The sequence below is a fragment of the Notothenia rossii genome (genome assembly GCF_949606895.1).
Source record: "Notothenia rossii genome assembly, chromosome: 9".
NCBI classification, from domain to species: Eukaryota; Metazoa; Chordata; class Actinopteri; order Perciformes; family Nototheniidae; genus Notothenia; species Notothenia rossii.
This window is the reverse complement of record NC_136907.1, coordinates 27102156-27127018: the sequence shown is the minus strand read 5'-3', so window position 1 is coordinate 27127018 and position 24863 is coordinate 27102156. Positions and strand designations below refer to the sequence as shown.

At 39.5% G+C, this 24863-nt stretch overlaps 2 protein-coding genes across 3 annotated transcripts; both read right to left on the bottom strand.

Moving 5' to 3' along the window:
* Positions 1 to 92: 92 nt before the first annotated feature.
* zc3h12b (zinc finger CCCH-type containing 12B) lies at positions 93 to 14548 on the bottom strand. The gene is made up of 6 exons (XM_079647607.1): positions 14417 to 14548; positions 9888 to 10679; positions 9619 to 9758; positions 9143 to 9377; positions 8868 to 8974; positions 93 to 8758 (listed from the first exon to the last, which is right to left on the bottom strand). Exons 2-6 carry the CDS (start codon positions 10514 to 10516, stop codon positions 7332 to 7334), a joined length of 2538 nt encoding a protein of 845 aa, XP_079503733.1. The 5' UTR covers positions 10517 to 10679; positions 14417 to 14548; the 3' UTR covers positions 93 to 7331.
* Positions 14549 to 15261: 713 nt separating this feature from the next.
* Positions 15262 to 24847, bottom strand: amer1 (APC membrane recruitment protein 1). Of its 2 annotated transcripts, none has more exons than XM_079647577.1 (2): positions 24125 to 24847; positions 15262 to 19764 (listed from the first exon to the last, which is right to left on the bottom strand). In XM_079647577.1, exon 2 carries the CDS (start codon positions 19655 to 19657, stop codon positions 16586 to 16588), a length of 3072 nt encoding a protein of 1023 aa, XP_079503703.1. In that variant the 5' UTR covers positions 19658 to 19764; positions 24125 to 24847; the 3' UTR covers positions 15262 to 16585. The 2 variants fall into 2 exon arrangements, with proteins under 2 accessions (XP_079503703.1, XP_079503704.1); XM_079647578.1 differs by having other exon boundaries at positions 24129 to 24847.
* Between the last annotated feature and the right edge of the window lie 16 nt (positions 24848 to 24863).

Below are 24863 nucleotides of genomic sequence, written 5' to 3'. Positions count from 1 at the left end.
ACTTCAGTTGCCTCCATAGAAACCTTCCATAGTTGTGTTTTTGTTATCCTGACCGGCCTCTTTTCTGTCACATTAAAAACAATAAAACACAGTTTGAATTCAACTTTTTCCTTTATTTATGGAGAGAAACACATGTTGTCATTAAGACTTACATTTTGTTTGAGCCTACAGACCCAAATAGTCTATTTTTGTATATTTTGAGCTATGAAAGCAATGCTATCCTTCAGAGTGGATTACAATACTGCAGATCATCACAACACAAAAAACTTGCTTACAATTTCCCTTTTTTACATCACAGACACATTGGTCGACTCGAACAGGAGACATGTGACTGCTGCATTTCTCAATATTAGAAAGCAGCCAAGTACGTTTTCAAATGTTTCTGTGACTGAACCTGAGTATTATGCTGTATACTGTATATGTACAGTCATGTTCAAATATATTTACCTCTTCTTGTCTGTACACCAACGATAATAATTCAAATATATGGTAGTGGAACAAGACGTCCACATTATCTGACCACAACTGTTTTTGTGTGTGTGTTTAAGTAATTGCCAGTGTGAACATCAAAAATCACTTTGGTCTTAATTTCAGCAATTAAGGGACCAATTAATATTACATCAACATCAGGAAATTAGAACTAGTGTAATTCTCACTACTGTTCATTTCAAACAAACATACTGGACGACCAAATATATGCAATTACGATTGTTAAATAATTTAAGTCAATAGTAAACCAAATCACAATTCAACACACCTCTGCCTTTTCTATATTCAGTTAGTCAATAAGACAACTGTCAGACAGAGCTAAGTATATGACAATTTCTGAAAAATGCTTTTAACGCAAACAGATTTCAATTTGGCAATTTAAATATTGTTTGAAAAATATGTTGTCCATTGAAATATAGAATTCATTGAATGACAACCCCTGTGTTGAATCACAAGAAACTATATTTGACAAAGCCACCCAAAAAATAACGTTGGCATGTTTTATTAGGCAAAATATATTCAAAAATATTGAGATTACCATTCATATAGTGTACAGCGTACATGTCAATTCAGAGGAAATAGATGCACTTAACCAGGTTACAACACAGAAATTATCTCATTAACAACTGAAGTAACTGTTACAGATCGCTTTCTGTATATATATATATATATATATATATATATATATATATATACACACACACACACTATGTGTACTATGTACAGTGAGGACATGATGCTTACTGCCACACACAGGGCATCTGTGCACTGGTATGTGGCACGTCAATGTCCCTGTAAGTCAACTACTGTACCCAGTAAGAGTTAGTACATACCAATGGGCTACTCCCAGTGACACACAGTGTCACAAACATTATGGCATTGAGTTTTTTCCCCCCCTTTATTAAATAAAATTATTTTCATATTATACATATCATATTTTGTTACATTCAAGGTATAGATACAATTTGTATCAACAAGCAAAAGTCAATTCTAGACATTTTTGGCTTAGTTGTTTGCGGCACTTTCAAAGGGAGGGTGGGGGAAACCATTCTGGCCTTTAGGGTGACCTTTCAACAAAGCATTGAAATACTCGACTGGCACATTGAATGTCTTTAAAGTACATTGAAAGAGTTTATTTTGGATTGGAAATTGTCTATTGTCCAGTGAAAACAGAAGTGTGTTAGGGAGAGGGACAACATTGAGATATTTCTAATAAAAAAAGAGAAAAAATATATAACCCTTTCTATGTAGCTCATGTCTATAATGCAAAAATAAACATACTTGTAATGTGGTATTATGTGCCTATAGCATTGTTTAATTAAAGTTATTATGGGACATCAATATTCATAATGCCTTTTGACATTATTCAACAAAAATGATAAAGCATTAAAATGACTTAAGTTAAGTAACATAATACTTCATAAATTACAAACTTCTGTTTTTTTACCTTAAAGTTGTGTCAAATTGTTATGACCCAGTAAACAAATAAATGAATTTGTAGTGTATCATATCTGATCTCAATATAATGCATTATAACTGGCAATTATAATATATTAAACTATTTTTTTAGTAATCTAAACCTTTAATATTAAAGCAACCAATCATTTAACAGCCACTTGGCTTTGTATTTGACATTCCTCCAATACGTATCATGCCCACACTGACCATTTCATCTAATGACAGAAGTGCAGGCGATGTGGCACAGTGCCAGAAAATATTAACACTCATGCTTGAGAACAAAATCGGCAGTTAAAATTCTATCATGTGTTTGGGTCTTTATGAAAACATAAAGTAATCAGGTTTAAAGGCCAATCCAACAAAATGTATCGAAGTTCATATTCATTAGACATCTTGTCATGGGCACTAAATCACAACAAAGTAATTACTACGCCATAAACTTCTGTAGATGTCAGTGAACATCACTCAATTAACCCCTGGCTGTTTTCATTGTGTAAGATTTGTGCAGTCGCTGACTGTAATGTTGATTCGTAAACACATCAAAGCATCATTGGAGCAATGGACTTTTCCAGTAAACAATTTCACCATCACATGAAACGTAATCCAATACCAAATTAAAAATCAGGTTTTTAAATCGGCCACGTTGCGATTTGTTTAAGAGTCCTTTCTTTCACCAGTGGCAGCATTCTACTAGTACGTCAGTCGTTTTCCACTGATGTTTGTTTTTTAAAATCTATGGCCTTAAACTATCTCGAGGGAAAGGGACGGCACGCAAACTTTTAGCCAAATGCCAGAAACAACCTTGACAGCAGCCTTGCAATCTGATTGTTTCACATGAAGAAACATTTAGGCAGTTTGTTTCACCTTCTCATGAACAGACAGCCGGCCTTAGGTGGCCTCGTCTCTTTTCATGAAAAAACAAAGTCAGCAAAGCCCAGACTCATTTGGGCAAAACACATTCAAATGTTTTTTTTTTCTTCTTTATATCTGTTCATAAACCACAGTTGTACCTAAACATTATAAAGATTTTTTTTAAGCACCACCAATGAAAAAAAGTCAGGCTTACATAGTTAGGCCTGTTAAAGAGTAATACCACTCAGTTTTGCAAAATTATCAGACAATTTTTCCTCGTAAGCATAGATATTTCCTAAGTCAAAAAGGACAGGTTTGTGATGTCATAGAAACATAGTCTGATGCTGCTCCATTGAATACAAATGGGAGCCAATCTTGTGTTTGAGCTCAACATCACTTCCCTCTGTTTTAATGATGTAGCTAATAAAACAGTACATTTGTAAAGTTCAGTCACGCCATCCAATAGTAGGCCTTGCAGAATCATACCCTGAATCCTGAAATTAAGTGGCATTTCCCTTTAAATGGAGTAACAGCACGATCTTACCGATAGGGCTGGCTTTACATGTTACAAACACGGAAAGATCATTAACATCAGAGGGGTTTATGGTGAATGAATGAAAGTGGTCGGATTGACCCAATGACTAAAGCCACAATTTGAATCCTTAGGCTCCCACTCGTGGATAAAATGTAAAGTTTCATCAAGACAAACTCCTGACAAACAACGTATTTGAAATAAAATATGGGCAAATCAAACACCCATTGCTGTTCCTTTTTTTGGCTGTATGGACACCCTTACGGACACCAACATTACTTCTTCTGACTAAATATGCATCACGTAAAGCCATCCTATTAGCCCAATTCTCTACATCTCAAGGTGCACAACAAGGATATACACAACAAGTACAAAGTTTTGCAATGCCATCTCTACGTTCGAACTGTAAATAACTAGCTTTTAAGGTTCTACATGTTACATGTAGAACGTTCACAAAATATATCAGTACTGGATCAGAGTAGGCCAGTCACCACTATTATTTTGGCAGGGAAAGACTGAAAACTAGAAAGTGGAAAGCATCCTGAGAGCAATGTGCAAGGCACAGCCGAACCCTTCCAGGATCCTTGGAGACTGGCTGCATGTATGCGTGCGGTACGTCTGGGTTGCAGCATTTGAGCCTCCCGTAAAAAGCCATACAATAAACGTTATCTTCAACATGCTTTCTAGCATTTTTTATACAATTCTCGAAACTTCATACTCTACACGATATAACAACATGAGTCCAATATTTAACTATATCTGCCAGATTCTTATCATTTTATCTGGCAAACATGAAACCAGGTTAAGATTCAATCATTGAAGCAAACATTTCAAATGCGATAGTAAACAATTTTTCCATTTCTAATAGTACATTTCTATGACGTGTCCCTGTGTAAGTCACACCACAGCCCAGTGAAAGTATCTCTCAAAGTTTCACTATGTTTACATGCACTTAAGAAACCACGTTAAGGCATTAACATTGGGGAACTTATTTAGATGCACTGCAATAGTCTTTCTATAAAAAAAACAATGACACTGCCACTGATATTTGTTTTCAATTGGAGCATTTCAACCGACAGTATTAAGGACAACAGACAAAGCACATTATTAAACTTAACCACTCACATTGAGAATGTGGAAATAAATGTGTTTGTCATAGATTGGATTTTGGATACAATCACTCTAAATGCTATGATTCATGTGCACAATTAGCAATATTGCCTAATCGTGCTAATTACCATTGCTTTCCCTCTCCTGGGCACATTAGTACAAACAAAATACAATTCTTTATAAAGTGTAATAATGGCCAAATCCCATCAGTAATCTTGCTTGATTAACCAGGTTTCTCTTAACTATTAAAATTGATAAAGGCTTATTTTTTCTTAAGTATGCATCAGAAATCATCAGACTGCTTAAGTGCATGTAAAAGTAGTATTTGAAACTAAATTAACCTGCTCCGGCATATAAACACACTGCTCCACCGACAACTTAAAGAAGTCCATTAGAGCTACTGTTTGAAACAAAGATACTTTGAATATGTTAACATTGAAAAGAATAAGCACAACAAATTTGACAAATATATAAATAGGAAAATCTTGGATGTAGAATCCAATTAAATCTCAAAGATACAGCACACAGTAGGAAATTATCCAAACACAGATGTTAGTTTATACCTTCATCCAACCAATTCTGTGAACCAAAATAATGTAACGTTATGTAGAATACTGACACTATATAAATTCTATATTTTTTTGGCATTATTTAGCAGCTTATAAATGACTTTGAAATAATGGCTTTTGTGTGATAATATGTACATATATGTGCACATGTATACAAGTCAAATCTAGTTTTTGGCTTGCTGTGTGCACTGTCAAATTCTACCAAAATAGTAGCTTTGTTAGGTGAGGCTGAGAAAATATATCTCTTTAGATACTGAGATAGTGCTTTACATTGGAAAATAGGAGGTTTCAAAGACTAAGACTTTCATTGAAACCAATCAGACAATGACTAAAGCGTGAGGTCATTCAGATATAAGGCCATTAAATGTCATAGTTCATGCTGTGAGGTATGCAACTACCTCCCTCTTACTTAGCTTCAAAATAAATGCACAAAAAAAGTCACAATAATTATTTACAGCAGAGGCAGACCTAAGCAAGGATATTTATAGTTCCACTGCACCAGAACACTTTAGATGCCTTTCATAACACATTCGCAGGGCCTGAACAAGATTTTCATAAAAGCTACATTGTGTACACATGTCGACATCCTCTTATGTGAGATGTAATAAGGCAAATGTAGGAGATGTTTCTCAGTTATTACTTTCTATCTCTAATATGTTGCCATCACTTGTTCACATTGACATAAGGACAAGGTTAAGTATTAACCAGTTGCCTACATTGGTTATGATGAGATTACGGTAAAGGTTAGGTTGAAATCATAACTGTAAACCAGCTTTCAATCATAATTATGGAACCCCAATTCCAATTAATATTAATTTAATAAAAGAATGTATGAATACAACAAACTATTTGATATATGTAAATTAACCCAAAATATCAGAACAAATGACAAAATATTAAAGTCAGTCACTGTGGAATGACATTCCTTTTATATTAACCCAGTTAGTATTTCAAGTAAAGTGACATGTAAGTACATGCAGACGTTTTTCACAACAGATCTCAAGATAGCAAGCTCAACAACTGCTAACAAACTTAGCCAGTTAGCACCTGATGCCACACAACAACAATGCCAAATGTATCACCTTTTAGACTAGATGTTAGACTGCTGAAGTAAAAACAGCAAACATACACAGTAAATAAATCTCTTTAGCTCTTTAGTAGCTCCAATGCTACTCACCTAACTAGCTAGGCTGAGTCTGAGAGAAATACTTTAAGTCTAGATGCTCTTCACAAAGTTGTGTCTCTTTGGAACAGGGGCTGAACTAACTCTGAATTAACAGGCTAACGTTAGCTGCTGCATTAACACTGGCTTGTTACTTGCTGGGTAAAAATCAAAGCAAAATCCTGGCCAGCTAGGTGGGTAGAAGGTGAAGCTTTGTTATGATAAATAATTAAAAGGAGGAGTTAGTTTCTGTGTACTCAGTGTTATTTAAAAGCAGCTGGTAGATATTTTATTCAGAATGGATTTGAAATTGTTGCTGCTTTAGCTAACAAGCTAACTGGCTAAATCTGGTAGCAGTTGTTATTTCGCTAGCTTCAAAGAGGTATGTGTTTGGCCGAAAGGTCAAAAGGCATGAACACCACAGCAATTGAAATATAAATGGACATTATGAAAATGTAAAGTTACAGGACATAAAGCGTCATTAAGGGAATGTCATTATGATATAGAAACAAATTTCTTAAAAAGGGAATTCAATTTATAAATAATGTCTACTACATAACGAACATTTACTGTGAAAACAAGCAATAATTTTAACTGTCCCTTAAATCCTTTGAACAGGTTATTTTTAACAATTGATTCCCTTTTTTTTCAATAACTTTATATACTGAACACACTGGGGCTCCATGAACTATTTGAATTTAACATATGAAATCAACGACAAAACTTCAAGAATTGATCTTAGAGACATGTAACTGTTATTTCTAGAATGAATGATGCTGAACAAAGGATCAGTTAATTGTTGATCTGGTAAAAAGCTGTTATGCAGCTCCTGCTCAGGTAGTATGAATGTGTTATGAACCAAATTTCAATAAGTTGTTACCGTCAACTGCACACCACTTCATATAAAAAGTTTTCAAAATGTGAAACATTTTACAATACAAGATAAACTTATCAAACAAACTTTCTCTATGCTATTTACTTCCAAGTCATTTTAGTGATGTAAAATCTAATTTCTCACCCGAGACATTTGAAAAGAAAAAGAAAACTCCTGAGGGCAGATGTTGCACATGAAGTAACATTTAACAAGTGCCTATCTTTGCATTTCAAAACTGTATTTCCCTTTTAACATCACTTCTGAATGTTTAATACGATTACCTGCTTAATGGCATGACCTCAATTTTGTGACAATGACGGCGGCAAGCTGTTGTGGATCTGTCAAATGAGGGTTTTTCTCCATGACTGAGTGGACAACATAAGCAGGAAAGATGTTACAAAGGTTGCGATATGTTTGATACTGGTGGTCCGGGATGGCATACCGCTCTTGGTGTTCAGCTGCAGAGGGCATCTCCCATGGCGAATTCCAGATTTGTTCCATTTTGTCTGGCATGCTGCGGACCATCACTCGCTCGCAACACGGCATCAGGCTGTTACTCAAAGGATATGAATGATATCCATAGGACTCATTACCGCAAGGCAGAGGGTCCCAGCTCGCATGCTGCTCGCGGCACAGTGGAGGTCGCCTCTGTCTCATTGGGTTGCTATCATACAGCCTTGAGTCCGATATGCTGTCCATCCGGGTCATACCGAGAGACCTTGTGGGCTGCGAGGACAGAGGTGGGAGGACATTCTGAGTGAGGGGATAGTCTCCAGGACAGCTGGACCTGGCTCCCACCGCAACGTGCTGGATATGTGGTGCTAGACGCGATCCAGGCAGCTTCCTGGGCCCCTGCTTGGGTTCCTCAGGGCCATAACTCTGTACTCTAGTCAGCGCTTCATGACGAAACCCATGGGAGAAAGCTTGCATCCTACCCGGTGCGGGAGACTGCTGCTGCCCCTTCATGCCCTCCTCTAAGCTACTGTCCACAGAGCCCTGGTACATGTCCCCGTAAGAGGAGAAGGAGTCACTGTTTGAATGGCTGAGGCAGGGCTCAGGGCAGTGGCTGGGATTTCTCTGATACACGCCATGCTCGTGCTCCATGCTACAGAAACTGTCCACGTTATGCATGCTGCCCATGCTCATAGTTGAAAAATCACTGCGCAGTGAATAATATCCATGGTCGCTAACTGAGTCATACTTTGGAAACTGGTCATTGTAAGTTATAGAGGCGCCATGACTATTAGTAACTAAAATAGGAGGGTATTGTACACTGGACATGTGCTCTAGAGAACTGTGCGCAAACTGCAAAGAACCCGGCACTGGGCTGCTGGCTGATCGCGTGTTCAAGGCCCCAGCTGCGTGGCTCTTAACAGGCTGCATGGTGGGCACGCTGAGAGCAGACACAAGGGAAGGCACTGAATTTGCCTCAGACTTCCTAGCAACGGACAGTGCCTCTGGGGGTTCACAGGCCACAGAGCGAATACTGGGGTCAGACTGACGTTTGGGTGCCACCCGTTTGACCTCAGAGATGCTATCCCCCTTAACAGTTGCCGGACCAGTACCACATTTAACTAAAGCCCCTTCACTCATTGTCTTCACCGCAGACAATTTGGCAAAAGCCCGCAGTTCATCAGCGACTGACCGCTGTGGCTGGTTGACACGCTCCGGATGATAGTACTTGCACTTATGTCCATATGTGCACTTTTTCCCTTAAAAGAAAAAGAAAGAGTAGATCATGTCAAGAAAAGTAAACAGACAAAAAAGCAACAGCATTCAGACATTGATTTAAAAAAAAAAAAACACATTTAAGGGGCTTACCATAGGGGCAAGGTTGTTTTTTGTGCTCTGGAACAACAGGACGCTTGCGAAGGAAATTTTCTAAGCTTGGACCATGTCTTCCCAATGGATCATCAGGCGGCATGAACCTATTCAAAATAGTCATTTAGAAAATGTTATCCCACAGCTGCTTTGTAAAGTTTATAATTTGTACTACTCACTTTAAAAGATAAAGAATGTTTGTATGGTAGTGGGGGGTGGGTATGTCAAGAAAGAACATCTCAAGATACATGACTCAATGAATGACGGTTTCTTACTTGTCATTGACAAATGAGTACATTAGGAGACGCTCTTCTATGAACTTCTTCCACTCTGGTTTCTCATTTTGCAGGTCTCTGTAATTGTCGTTTGACACAATAATTCCATCAGAATCATAAGACAGCTTCACTATGAAGCGATCATCATAGCACACCACTCTCCTGCCTTGAACTCTCCGAGATGGAGTGAAAACCAGGATCTTCTCTTTTTCCAGCTTGCGTAATATTTCTTGATCTGGAAGAAAGTTTCAAGTATGTTGTAATGTTGTTCATGATAACGCCATCGAAAACAACCAAAAGCTTTTTTCAAATGTATCTTGATTGTAACGCAGGTTATATTATGGAATTTCCTCAATATGTAAAATGATGGGAAGTGTACCAGACTACCTTTCTTACTATGGTCACACCACAAGGTTATGTTTCCAACATTTAAGAATAACTTAAATAAAGCAACTGCCTTAGAAACAGCTTCATACCTGTGATGAGGGCATCTGGCCTTGACTGTTCCTTTCTCCAGGCGGGGACAAACACAGTGATATCTTTGTGTCCTTTCTCTAAGAACCATTCAACAGCAAGTTGGATCCCACGGCAAGAGAACACCTCCTTGTTTCCATGGCTAGAAAACAAAACAGTGTGGTATAAGGACTACTTTTACATTGAGAAATGGTCATTCATTGAGGCAAATGTTTCAGAGCGTATGTGCTTGAAGAAAAGACCTACTAAATGTGATTGTGTCAGTGTTTACCTCATTGCCACATTGGAGCCATCAATGACGATGGGCCTGAGGTTATCAAAGATGTCCGACGAGGAGTCACCTTCCATTGACACCTCTGGACTGACAGTCTCTTTAACACAGGGGGGCCGGGATATTGATGTGGCCGTACTGCTGCAAGGTTGAATTTCAGGTTCTACTTTGTTCCCAAGCCTTACTAACTCAGCAAGGAGGTCGTTGATAAGTGCAGCAGACCCCAGCTTGTTGAGCACTGTCTCTACCTGCTCTCCAGAATAGCCCAACTTCAATGCGAATTCCATCTTAGTCTGGTACTCTCTCTCACTGGCGGGCTTGATCCCGGATCCCGCGCTGGAGTCATCTTCACGACACTCTTGCGCGGTGCTACTCTGGGAAAAACTGGGCCGGTCTAGGCATGGAGAGCGACAGAGCTGTCGATGGGGTTTGGCAACATCCAAGGGCTCTCTCTTCTTACCCCTGCTCACCTGGACCCTCTGGTGTTGCTGCTCTTCGGATTCGCTTTCTGAGCTGCTTCCATCCTCGGAATCATCACTGGCATGCTGGGCCTCGCTTGAGTCAATGTTCTCCTCCCTGCATGGGCGTTTTTCCATTTTGAGCTTCTCCACCATCAACCATACTGTCATCACGTTCGTCTTGACACCTCAGATTTCCACCCCATGTTTTCTCACCTCCGCCGCAACCAGGGAATCATACTTAATGCTGGACCTAAGCGCTACAGGCTCTTTGTGTAAAGCGAAAGAAACACGTTCTCCTTGACGTGGACAGGCCAAATTAAACTATCGAATCCTGAAAAAGAGCAAAAAAAAAATACAACAAGTTTCAATTAGTAACATGTGTTCAACTTTAACTCATTCAAAATCTGAATTTGCCTCGATTCCCATCAGATTGTATTCAAATATTTTTGAGTGTGATGAAAAAGCACTTGAAAGTGTGGTAGACCAAGACACCCTCCACTTATGGGAAACACTGCTATGTGGGCCATGTGACAAAAATAGCCAGACATATGGAACATGTTAGTCATCTGCCCAAATACACAAGTTACCGAAAGAAACACAACAGTGTGGGGAAAAGACTGATCTTAATACATTCAAACGTAGGTCCTCTCTGTCTGGTTGTTGTTTTAATCCGTGTGGTTCACAAACGTCCAGTTTAATCTTTTGTTCAGTTTACTTTCTTTATGAATTAAAAAAATTGTATTACTTATTATGTACTTAATGCATTAAGTTGTAACTGAATTTAGCAAAGCATCTGCTCTAGTTGTAGTGCACATTTTACATACAACCCTGAACAGAAATGTTATAATTTAATAAAGTGAAATGGCTATAGCATTAGTGTGAGCCTATTACAGAAATGTACTGGTACTTTTTCACAATAAATGTAAAAAAGGGAACTCACTGATCTTGTCCTGCTTGTAGGTGCATTATTGAAAATATAGATACAACAGATAGCTCAGTCAGTCTCCACCTGACTTCCATGGAAACCCCCAGTCTTCCTGCAGAAAACGTGCTAATGTGCTGCAGTACAACATTCGCCTTTATGTGCCCTAAAGCATGTGGTCTTGCAAGTAACATTCAGGCCAGATACACAGGGGGTAAGTGCATGAGTTACCATAACCTGAGACTAAGTGTGGGTTGAACAGTGTATCCCTGCGCCTCCAGCCCTCTGACAGACAATCTCAATTGAACAGAATTCCTCAGAGAACAAAGAAGAGTAGGACTGCAGCCTGCAGTATATTAACACCCAACACTGTCAACAGCAACATTTTCACATATAGATTTGGTTATCAAATAATCTTAATCGGAAGTGTATTATGAGCAGAAACACTAGACTTTTCCCCCATTCTTGCAGAGAGTAACATACAGCAAGCTTCGAGCTTCAAGAGACGCAGCCCATGATGTGCGTTGCTTAGCAACACAGCCTTGTCATCAGCTAACTCCTTTTTTACCAGTCACGACTAACACAAACACAGCTCATCATCTCTCTTTAGGCAGTCAGTAAATGCAGAACACTTGCAGCTACACTACAACTCTACACTAAAACTCTTGAGGCAGCATATTCTACAATAAAAACAACATTACATAGCAATACTATATCACTGGCAACGCCTTCATCAGTTAGCACACAATATATTCATAGAAAACTGTGAAGGTTAATAGATATTTTGAGGGTTGATCTATGGCTACAAATACATACCTTTTATTGCATGTGATGTGTGCACACTATCCTACTGCTGATCACAACTTGTATGAAAAGGATGGAAAACAAACTGAGGTCTTGAAATGTTAAACTAGCTGAAAAAAGAGGGATATTGAGTAACTTTTGTGGACCTCACATACACCACCACAATGTAAGACATTTTACATTAATACAGGGAGCAGACCTCTTCCAATCCTTTGCTGTCCACCTCCAGATTCAAAGACTCAGACTCAGCAAGGCCTCCAGACTATCTCTGCACATGCACAGTGCTGCTGCTGTTTCATAGCAACAAGTAGAACATGTCCCTGAGGCCATCTTTTACATTGCTGACCCTACATAGTATCCAGTATGGAGCAGGGATAAACTGCATTTTGGTCAGTGTTGGTTGCATGTATAACTTGGTTAGTTAGATATCTTCAATAGCGAAATGTTAAGTCTATGCATACACCAATGGACAAAAGTGTTCCAGTCATTATTTTATATGAGACAGACCAATGAGAGAATGGCATGCGAGTGTTACTGTGATAGCACAAAGTGTGAAAACGCGTGGCTACTGCAACACCTAATCAGTGTGTTCTGCCTTAAGGGCATGTGAAATGTATCTGGGACTAGAAATAACTTCTCAGCTGAAAAGCACAAACGCACGTAAACAATATTCTTGATTTCCAACCAAGGGGAAGTCATGTTTTGCTGTTTACATTGATCAGACGATGGCAATATGCTCCCATCTCACTGTAGACAAGTGACATCTCTACTGCTAAATTGGGAGTTCGAAATGCTGTCTGTTATACACACCACATTTTTGGAGGGCATGTTAGTTCCAACATCCTCTATATGAACTTGGTAGATGATCTCTTACATTGTGTCAAGCTAACACTTCACAAAGAAAGGCAGATGTTACGTGGATCAATCATAAATATGTACACTTGTTACTGAAATGTGATGAAACAGTCTTGCTTAAAGTCAAGCTGGATTAAGGAAGGCAACATTTAAGTCAAATTAAACCCAGTTCATTTTAGACCGGGCAAATGCATTATTACAATTCGTATTATAATAGGTTCACAAACGGGCCAATAAAAAAAATGAAAATCAAAAAGATTGCCTCACACTAGAAATACAATATACACATTGATGCACAATACATTAGCATTGATTATATCGTATCAATTAATGAATGCATGACTAAGAGAAGATGGATAAGACTCCAAAAACGAATTTTTCTTTAAAATGATCGATATGCACTCTCTTAAGTGTATTGATAGTCGTAAACAATGGGGTATGTTTAATATGCTCTATAGTGTGAGCTTTTACTTATTTGAAGTTTCACCTCTCAATAATTTGTTAGAATTTAAAGTTTCAAAAAAGTAATTAAATAATGTTTGGGTTGCTGGAATTATTTCAAGGTTAAACAAAAAGAAACATTTCCCTTTAGAAGGGTTAATATAACAATATGCAAAAAGAAGACTGAGGATTGAACTAAATGCTCATTATTCAGCCAGTGTTGCCTTGACTTTACAGCAATAAACCCAAAACGTGCAACCAAATTTAAACACTGCATTGGTCCCTACATCACAATGACAGTGACCACACGGACGCTCCTGAAGTGCTGAATTAACCTAGGTGGACTGTGATACTGCATATATCATCTAACGTTAACTATGGACACGTCAATTGAAAAACTGAAGTGCTTATATCGTTAGCATCATGAGTTCAGAGGGATGCAATGGAGGTTAAACAATACGACAGTAAAATATATATACTTACAATATACTTTTTAAATAACGTTATAACATAGGAGCTGCACACGATGTCACCGATGTGATTGAGTGTGATTTAAGAAAACCGGTGTGACAGTGACATCCTCGGGCCCAGTGTAACGGTTAGCACACGCTAGCATGCTATTGTACCGTTACTTTGCCACCTGGAGAAGAAACACATTAGCTACGTAAACTAACCGGCCTATTTCGGTTTCTTTGTTCAAATGTTAGAGAGCGTAGATAGCTAATATTCCAAGCTAACGCTACATTCCAATTGTATCATGCAACCCGGTCTCTTTTTAGTTTACGGTAGCAAAGCTAAGTAGTTAGCCTACCTACAGTAATAGCAGCCAACTCAGTGGCTCCACAGGCTGCTTGCTAACATTAGTTAGCCTTAGCTACTGAGCGTGTGCTTATATTTTTTTGCCAGAATACTACTGTAACTTGAGATAAAGTTGACAACCATTTCCTATTTTAAAACGGAGGTAAAACTACAGCAACGCCACATTATTTCCTTCACAATCTATAGTTATCACGACTATCGTTGACATCAGACGGAGCTCATCTCACCTTGTTGCTGTCATCCTCCTCGCCTGTAACAGTTATGTTTTGCTGCCATTGGCGCTGTCGCAGTTTGGTTTGGGTTGCCAGATAACACGAAGGAAACAAGTAACCTCAGCGGTGAAAAGACACCGGGGTCGGAACATTATAACCTGCCTTTCAGCAAGTTTATGAGACGTTCCACCAACCCTCCTCTCTTTGTGGCTTTTAAGAACATTTGGTGGTGGAAATTGAACTAAGCACATTTATTCAATACGTTTTAGTAATTTGTACTTTATTCCTGTTTTATGTGATTCTACTGTATTACATTTTGGAGACACATTGTACATTTTACTGCAATATATGTACAGTAACTAGCTACTTTTCACATATAAACCCCCTTGATATGCTTATATAATATGATGTAGTAGTGTAGTACTTGCTCTTACGTCTTTTTATAAGCAATAAAACCAGATGTTCTATTATCATTCTTTAAAAAGAGCCACTGCACATAAGTACTTCAACTTTTGATACTTTAAGTACATTTGCTGGATAAAATAATGTACTCCTACTCAAGCCACTTTTTGAATGTACTGGAGTATTTTAATACCACTTCTTTCACAACTGGATATTTATGAGATAAGCAAAATCAGACAATAAACATGAATTCAATTTTTATTTGAGCCCTCAATAGCTAAACAAACTCAGTCCTAATTAACTAAATGACTTGCTCCCTACTACTTCTACTGACTAATCCTCACTGTGTTTGAATAGAGGAGCCTGATGGAGCGGATCATTGTATTGGTGTTTTCAATCTTCTTTAAACTTCAGCTCAACAATATCCCTGTAAAATAAAATGCACAAATGGAAGAAAATATGTCTAGTCATGTTTATTTTAATATAAGGCAGTGTTCTATTCTGACAAAACAGTAACAGAAGTTCAAGAGGTATCCCCTAATGTAACATGGGTGTAACTTTTTTTTTTTTTAAAGAAACCCAAAACAACAAAAGAAAACTCAAATAAAAGGAAAATTGCCAATTTGTAATAACCATTCAGAATACAATGTTACAGTGTACAAATGAAGAATATAAATACAAATTATTTGAAATGCACGAGAAAATTATAAATGAAAATACAAGTTTTTCTGTTGACATTTCATAATGCTAAGAGAATCCAAACTTCATTCCACAATCATATAGTAATGCAATAAGTGAGTGCATCAGTTCAGTGAGTTTTACCCTTCTGGTGTTGAAAATGAAAACAAAACCGCATTCACAGTAAGGCCAAAAGGGGCTTCGCAGTAACACAGTAAATGTGAGACTATTAGGTCAAACTTGTTTTATTTTTCTTCCTTGATTTGTTTCCCCCTATCATTTTGTATATATATATATATTGCCGTTTCTTCAAAGTGGAATGTAAAGCACTCTCATACACAGGGTAACTATATGTGATATTTAGAATAGAAGTAGGAGAAGTAGATATGCCTTGTAAAGCTATCTAGAGTATGTAAAAGAAGGAAAAGCTGAAGTTAAGATTCATGAAGTATCAGATCATCTTTACATCTCCAATATGTACTTATCACATTCTGGGTTGGAGGGGAAGAACTAGCTGTGAGATGTTTTAAGATTAAGCCAAAAAAAGCTAAATGTATTTCATATATACCCCCATAGAGGTATTTAGAAGAGACATGTTTTCTTATTGTGGATCGACAAATCAACATAAAGCTCACTGGAGGCTGTTAAAAAGCAATAAGCCGGCACTTAAAGCATACATGTGTTTCAGGGCTGTGATAAAGAAACCAGGATAATAACCATTAAATAACATAAAGTGTTGCATTACTATTGAGACACTGAGGCTACATATAGGGAACATTCTATTCAATAGCTTAATGAGATGAATCTGTGAGCATTCTTAATGAAAAAGAAACAATTACTTGCTTAGTCACTTTCAATACACAGACATGTACGTGGCCTGTACAAGCAACTGTTGCTGTGCAAATGCAGGAAATCCCTTTTGACTTCCCAATGAGACAGCCATGTACTTAATGCAGCATGATGGCACAGGCAGAACATTTACAATTCATGTCCTGTCAAATAAATCTACTGTGCAAGTAAAAAAATTAAGCAACAGTTTATCTTTTGGATTTAACATGAAAGCACTCATTAATAGCACAAACACATGTGATCCCAATGCCAATGTCAATTATAGGTTGCCTCTGGGAGTTTGTTGCCAGCCACATCCCTGGGTGTTCTTGTTTCACTGAGGATGGCCATATCATCATTAAGCCCCCCTGTGTTCAGAAGACTCCCAGTATGAGATGCTGCATCCACTGGTCTGCTTTTCCCACACTTATTGTAGGAATGCAAATGAGTGGCAGCTTTACAAAAAACATCCTCATCTACATCGTCTGATTCACCATCCATCATTCCAGAATAAAGAAAGGTGCTATGAGGTAAACAAGAGTCTGCCTGTGACGGAAGGTGCTGCTGCCTGTTGTTCTGTGAATTCAAATCACAGGACACTTTGTCTGACACCTTAGAGCAAAGTTGCGTTTTACTGCTGGGAGATTCGCTGCTGGATGAACTCGACATTATTTTGCGTTTGACTTGGGTTTGACTGAGACTCTGTACTTTTTCAGTGAATCCCCCGTCTGTGAGAGGAAGGCTTAAAGCCATTTCTGATCTAGTTTGCCAAGATAAGGCCATAATGCTGCTTCTGTCTATAACCTCAGATGCAGACACAAGTACATTCCTCTTGTAATATGTTGAGGAGTCTGTTTCACTTTGAGGAGAAGCAACGATAGCAGCTCTGTTCTCTCTGTATGTGTCAGGCATCTTCAAGTCAAGGCTCTCTCTGTCCAGAGACTTACTTCTCCTGTCCAGAGACGATGCATTAGGCATGGACTGACTGACTCTTGTAAGGCCAAGGTGCCTTGGGAGACTAGCAATTGCCCATGTGTTACTGATCAGGTTCTGTTCATACATGTCTAACATTTGATAGTCACATTCGGCAAATGCATCTTTTTGTAGGTAGCTCTCCTCAAAATCCTGATAGGGCGATGAGATGTCCTCCTCCAGTTCCATGTGGATCTGCTCGTCATATTCACCCTCATTGTGCATATCCACTACATCAAATGTGACTATGGTAGGTAAGGCCTGCATATTTGAAGTGAAGGCAGAGTTTGTCTCCAAATCGTCCCCATCGTTGTGCAAGTTACTCAGCATCTGAGAGTGCTTTGTGTAGTCCACAAGTGCTTGAGAGAAACACACAGTTTGCCCATCATCTGAGTCGTTGATATCAACCGCAGATTGAGAACTGATGTTTTTATACGGCAAAGCCACAGGCTTGTTTTCCTCAAGATGCTGCTCTTTGGGTTCACAGAATGTTTCAAAATCTGGGTCGGACGTGCTGCCGAATGAAACGCTGCTGTGCCGTTTCTCAAGCTCAGCGTTTACAGATTTTGTTATTTTTTCACTGGAAGCAGGAGACCTATTTCCCTTGTCCTCAAACACATTGGGCTCTGTATTATTCTTATTGGCTGATGTTTGTGGTTTTGAATTAAAATTACAGTTTTGGTTTCTGCCGATTTCCTGCCGGCCCATCGCCTTTTGTGCCGACTCCGAGGATCTGCTGCATGGGCTCGGCCTTTCTGGAAAACCGTGAACTTCATAGAGTTGGCCACTTATTTGTAATCGGTTCATGTCTGGAACAAAGGCAGAAGCTGTCACATCAACCGGCTCACTTAAATATTGTTTTGAACCAGGCAGCTTTGAATTGTTTTCATAATGTGGACTGATGAGACTCTCATCAGGTGCAAAAAGTTCATAAAGGGCATCACCGCTGTAACTGTCCCTGGGTAATCTCTCTCCCCTCAGTCTGTCAGAGCTCTCCTGTCTGTCATCTGGCCCGGGGGTAATTGAATCATAGTAGCCCTCATCACTAGTTGGTACTGATTCCTGATGCTCGCTTTGAGGAGTCAACACATCAGCCATGGAAGAAGCGTCCATGCCACTTGCTTGCTGTGCACTGTTACTGTTCAGTAAGTCCATATCGTGAGAACTTGTCAGGTCAGCAGTCAAATCCGTGATATCTTGGTTGCAAGTATAGCACATTTCTTCAGACGCAGTATTTCCCCAGAAATCCTGAAGACACTCTCCATCCAAATCTTCAGGTGAGGCCATTTCTTCGCCGCCACCCTGATATGTAAGATAGCAAGAGGCCCGCTTTCCTCCACTTCTGCTCCTCTCTCCAGACACGGTGCTCTCTGTGATGCTGTCGTCTTCTTGGTCTGCGATAATGTCCCCACAGCCAGTGAGAGAATCAAAGCTTTTTAATGATGCCACGTCTCCATAAATTATGTTTAGCTGATCTGATGAGCCGGCAGGTGTTTCAGACTTAAGCAACGGCTCGGACATCGTCTCGAGTTTCAGACATGGCTCGCTGTGTCCTCGTGAACTTTCCTTTAATTCACTGAAAACTACGGCCATCAAACTCATTTCCTCCATTTCATTATCACATGTCTCAGCGCCAAGCTCGGACTTGGGGCTGTCTTGCTCCACACCCTTCTGTGAAGACATCTCAACAGCATCAGCACATTCAGGGCCAATGGACAGGTCACATGAAACATCTGCAAAATCAGGCACATCAGGTTCAGACTCCAGGCACTCAGTGACATACTGCTTGGTGTTGTCCTGGACAACAGGCACCTCTTTTTTGCAGCGAGGAGAGGACATAGCAATCATTTCAGGTTTATCCGATCCAGCATTTCTGTGGTTTCTGTGATATCTAAAACTTTGAAAAAGACTCCTGAAACCCCTTTTCTGACGGGTGAGTGATTTCTGGTCAGCACCCGGGTGACTACATTCATTGTGACAACTACTGTGGAGCTCTCCAGCAGAGCCTCTTGGGTCGTGGTACACTAAATCGCCAGCTGAGTTGTACCCACTTCTCAGATTATCATCTTGACTAAGATTACTCAGCCCATCATGTGTTCTGCTTTTATTGATCGCTTTCTTAGAAGACCACTTGCTCAGATTTTTACTCCTTCCTCCAAAGAAATTAGGTAAAATACAGATATTTTTACGAACGCCGAAAAATGTCAGGGCAGTTCTCCTAAATTTTCCAGATTTTTGAGATTTCAACGTAGTATTCATAGTGTCCAGCTGAGGCTCTTCCATGATGTCATCGGGGCCACATCGGGGCATCTCTGCAGAGACGGAAGCCAAATCCTTGCTGTCACTTGGTAGCTTAGCTACCTCACGAGAAGCCATGGCTGCTAGGTTCACAAAAGCAGTCCAACAGAAGGCATGGTAGCTGAATGTTCTGAATCAGCCGACAGGATCACTGCAGCTGTTTTCTCCTCCATCTGATAGGACCCCTGTTTTGAGAAAAATGTAATCAAATTTAAAGTCTTACACAAATATGTAAAATAAACAATCACACTGCCGACTTTGAACATTTTTAGAAAACCTGTTGGAATTTCTGATAGCAAGATGTATAACTGGGCTGCCAGCCATTACAAATGTACTTTTGCCTTCTGCTAGTATATTATGAGATACCAATTATTGTAGATTGTAATAAAACAATTAAACGGTAAAAGTACAAATAAAAAGGTATTTCCACATCTGAACCAACAGGCTAACACCATGTTGCCATTTTATTTTATCTTTAATGTATGCAAAGGGACGTCATTATTTTTGATTCCTTATTGTTTAAAGAGCAACTTCCAGGTTAAAGAGACCTGTGAATAAATGTGTAGGAAAATGATGAATACACTAGATTTTCAAAAAAATATACAGAAATATACACTTCAGTGACATCTGGCGTCGTTTTTGTAAGACATTTTCACTTCCGCATAAAAAAGCCTCGGCACGTGACCTCTCGCGTGTGACGTCACATGGGGGAAACAAGGTGGGGAGCGGCCGGTGTAACGTATTAATAAACATGGATCCCAATGCTAGTTTCGACACAGAAGACACAGAAGAAGTTGAACATGAATATTCGAATGCATATGATGGACCACAACCTTATAATTATGAGCCTGCTAGGCGTTCAACAGACCAGGAGCAGCCAAGGATTAGAAGAAATAACGGCCATCGGAGAGAAATTGAGCTGTGGTGTGAGGAGAATCAATGGAGAACTGGGCAGCTATCTTGGTGAGTGACCGGCATTAGCTACAGAATGTTAGCTAACGTCACATCACAACATTGTAAAGTTAGCTATCACATATCAGGCTATAACTAAAGTAGCATTGATAATATAGTAACGTTGCTGGCAGGACTGTTGATACTGATCCATAACAGAAACTAATGCGCAAGTATCAGCCGTATCTCGCGTTACCTAATGCAACTCCACACTACAGTGCTGTGTACCGGAGGAGAGACGCGAGATACGGCTGATACTTGACGATCTGGCGGAGAAAGGTTGTGGAGCCTCCGTTGATATGCCGTTGTAAATGGCTTGATGGAAAGCAGGTGTATAGTCAGGGAGGGTGCACAGCTTATTGCAGCAGGTGAGTGGAGGTTGAGCCGGGAGCCAGGAGTGACAGCCACCACGCACACACAAACAACACAGACAGGGGGAAACAAACAAACACAAAGGAGACGGCTGGAGCAGTACAGCCACCACAGCGTTACCTAATGCAACTCCACACTACGTCTTACGGTGCCGTGTACCGGAGGGGAGAGAGAGAGAGAGAGCAGCGAAGGGGGGGGAGAGAGGGATGTAATACGGTTTCCTGATAAAGCTGTGGAGAGTATGTGCTGCAGGGAGGTGGATGCACAACGCAACCAGGAACGAACGCTAGCTCCGGTCCTTTTCCCGTGAGGGAAACTGTGGACTCGATGTCCTGACAGGCTGGTATTTGTGCAACCTGCACAAACACAATACTGCACCATGATTACAAATGGTGAAATACAATGTAAAACTACAGAAAAATACCAGCTCACTAAAACACAACCGCTCAACTCAACGCAACTACTAACTATACCCGCGGTCAGAGAGCGGAGATGTTTACCCTTTGTGATGTAATATGACGCGTTTGACGTATGACCTTAAAAAAAAGCAGTTTTTAAGAGCAGAGCTCAAAACTGCTCCTTTCCCTCTGAATTCCTGCCCTTATGTCTCGTAAAACATATCAAATCCTACATTCACTTTTTTTTTTATTGTAATTTTCAAGCAAGTTTAAGCATAAATGTAGAAAAAAAAAAAAAACCTGCAAGATGCTCTTTAAAGGTGGGGTAGGTAATTCACTTCAGAAATATTTGTTGTTATATTCCATGGAATGCGCTTAACATCCCGATAGCAATTAATACATTAAATGCTTTGACAATAAATACATCAAAACATTTCATCTGTGGAAGCCGTGGCGCTGTAAAAAGCACGACCAATCATCTGAGCCTGCCCGGCTAAAATAACTGGATGGCCTACATGCCTGTCAGCCTTCCATCTGTGCACAAACTTATCTCGTGCCCTCATTGGTCATGTGCACGTTTGTGTGTGTTGGAGGAGGGGCTCTGTGAGGAAGTCTGAAGGAAGGGGCAGATTTTTTCCAGTTGTGTACTTTCAAATTCTAGCGCACTCAAGGTGGTTTCTCCATTCTTACCTACCCTACCTTCAATATTATTTTAATTAAAGAAAATAAAAATGTTCTCCAAAAATAGAAAAAACCTGATGAGTTCCAGAAATCAAAATTACTGCTCACTCTATATACATCTTAGCAATTATTTTGCTAAAAAAAGGAATATAAAAACATACTCGTAGTCAAATAACACTGTTGTGATTTTGTTGATTAAATCAACAAATCTGAAGAACTGGGTTTCTCCCACAAGAATCAAGCACTAGACCAAAACAAACGATTAGTTGGAAAATTAACTAAGAGGGAGCAGTCCAACCTTCTAGTAATAAGAGGTGAAAAAATTACTTTAATATTGTATTTGAGTAAAAGTAGAAGAATATATGTAAAGTATAGGCATACTCTGTTACAACTAAGGCTGCAGCCACACGAGAACGGTAACGGTCGTATCCGCTACAGTTCTCTATCCAAGGGTGTAACTTTGGTTTGAGAAGTGGTGGGGACACAAAACGGGGGTCCTACGCAATTAAATTGAATTGATTTATTTAAAACAAGGGACAGTGTACATTAATCAACATATTAAAAAAATAAACAGAAGGGCAACCATGGCAAATATGCCGGGAAGTCTTCTTCGCTGCTTTTGGTGTATTGTGTGGCAGAAGTACAGCGCCACTTACAGGCCCGGGATATGTACTACAACGTCTCCAGCGCTTTCGAGCGGTCTCGGCTGAAAGGACAAGTTTCTGGTGCCTATTGCGTGTGGACGGAAGACTTTTTTGATATCGAATTCGGTTTGTTTGCGTTACCGTTCTCGTGTGGCTCCAGTCTCAAAAGCCGCTTTCACACCAAGTACTTTGCCGTACTTAGTTCCCAGCACTTAGTTCCCCCATAAAGAGCAGATCGCGATCACACCGGAATAAGTCCCTGAGGGAAGATTACACAAATGAAGCCGCTGACGTCACTTCTTCTTCTGCTTTGGGTTTACAGGCAGGCCGCAAACAACTTCACGGCGTATACTTCCACCCGAAGTCCCCGGCCGGAAGTCTCCAGCAGCTTCTACTGAAGCCCTCTTCATCACTCCACCGTTCCCATGTTTTTTTTAGTTAGTCTCTCTCCGTTGGTACGCTGGGCTAATGATAATGCTAATAATGCTAATGCCAGCAAATACAATGGCGGCTTCACAAAACTTTTCAGAGTTTTATGGGGCGTGGTTTGCAATTTACCCAGCCAGAAAATTGGAACTGTTTTCTCCCCAGGAAAGTACCTGCTCTCTAGTAGGGACTGAAAAGGGGGGAAAAGTTCTCATGAAGTAAGTTCTCTTTTTGGTGTGAACGCAAAATCCAAGGAACTATCGGAAGGGAAAAGTATTGGGAAAATTACTCCTTTGTGAAAGCACCTAAAATCCTGCAATCAAAATGGTTCTCAAGTAAAAGTACTCATCATGCAGATTATATGTTTCGATAATAATGTCGATGCATAAATGCTTTTTTCAACGCTGGTAAAGGTGCAGCTAATTAGATTACTGTATACAGTGCAGGGGGGATTTTACTCCAGGTGTAACTTAAATCCGATTTAAGTGTTTATTATTTCACATCATTAATCCAAATCTGCAAAGTCTAAACAAAGGTATTACATATGTGTAGTGTAGTAAAAGTACAACATTAACCTATGCTATAATAATTGTATTTGGGTAGAAGTACAACAAATTGAAATAACCAAGTAAAGTACCCCACAATTTTGTAAATAAATGTACTTAGTTAATTTACACCACAGATATTGTTGTAGGCCTACATCTAAAAATACGAAAATTCCAGATAAAGAGAAAAACAGATTAAGGTAACGTGAGTAGATAAAAAAACTGTAACATTGTGCCTTTATATTAGCATGTTAAAGCCCAGGGGATAAAGCAACAGGCTAATGTTGGAGCTGTAACAATGAGCCCCTGACGCTCTGCCACAATAAAGACCAGCGGTGATAGGTGGGTCAAAATACCTCCAAAATATACTTTTAATGAAAGCCTTAGCAAAGATAATACACAATAGCTAACATTGAATAGTTTACAACCAACACACCCGGTTCGACACAGTCACTTTCCTGTAAATTCAAACTAAATGGCACATTAGCAAGGAAGGAGCTAACCGAGTCGTAAGGTAAACAAACTTACCTACCGAAGCCAGAATCCTGCAGCCCGGAGCCGGTGTTGGGTTTTCACCGGGAGACGAAGTTAGCTTTCAGTGCTTTCTACTAACTTTAACTTACTGCTGAAGGTGAGTGCTCGACTCGGGCCCCGGATTAGCTTTCACCAGATACGGTTTCATTTGTTCCCAGCCACCGTTAGCTAGCCGGGGTGCTTGCTAACAACGTAAAGCCCACAAAGTGCAGTAGTGGTTGCAGTGTGAGTCTGTTGCTAACGATGGGTACGGCTGCAGCACATCGCAGTAAAACTGTTCCGTTTAAATTCGCATAATTTGTGAACACTGAGCCTGGTTTAACCTATACCTCCTAAAAAAAAAAACAGCATGCGTTCAAATGCTGGGTGATGATTCTTTTCCCGACTTCTCAGGTACAATTTACCCAAATCTCCTTTTGTGACTCGGCGCATGCTAGTGACGCAACATGTGATGAAATATCATACATTGTTCATTTTGCACATGACATATATAAAAAAATATACGTGAGTATAACTCTTTACATAATAATATCGCAATGTTCTATAATTGTGTAGTATTAATTATGGTCTATGCCATTTATCTTTTACTCTTAACATTATTATGCATTTAATTATTGTATTCAAATTTATTTTTGTTTCACTGTACTCAAATATTCAGTGTCTGTAATATTAAAATGCCTTTTCAACCATACAATTAAACACAACAATGATAGTGATCTTAAAAAAGAAATAG

Excerpts from the sequence above, each read along its gene's own strand:
- amer1 (XM_079647577.1), bottom strand. The coding sequence starts at position 19,657 with ATGGCTTCTCGTGAGGTAGCTAAGCTACCAAGTGACAGCAAGGATTTG.
- zc3h12b (XM_079647607.1), bottom strand. The coding sequence starts at position 10,516 with ATGACAGTATGGTTGATGGTGGAGAAGCTCAAAATGGAAAAACGCCCA. Across the intron at positions 8,975-9,142 it reads TACTCATTTGTCAATGACAA|GTTCATGCCGCCTGATGATC; the intron begins GTAAGAAACCGT and ends TATTTTGAATAG. Across the intron at positions 8,759-8,867 it reads AAAACAACCTTGCCCCTATG|GGAAAAAGTGCACATATGGA; the intron begins GTAAGCCCCTTA and ends TTTTCTTTTAAG.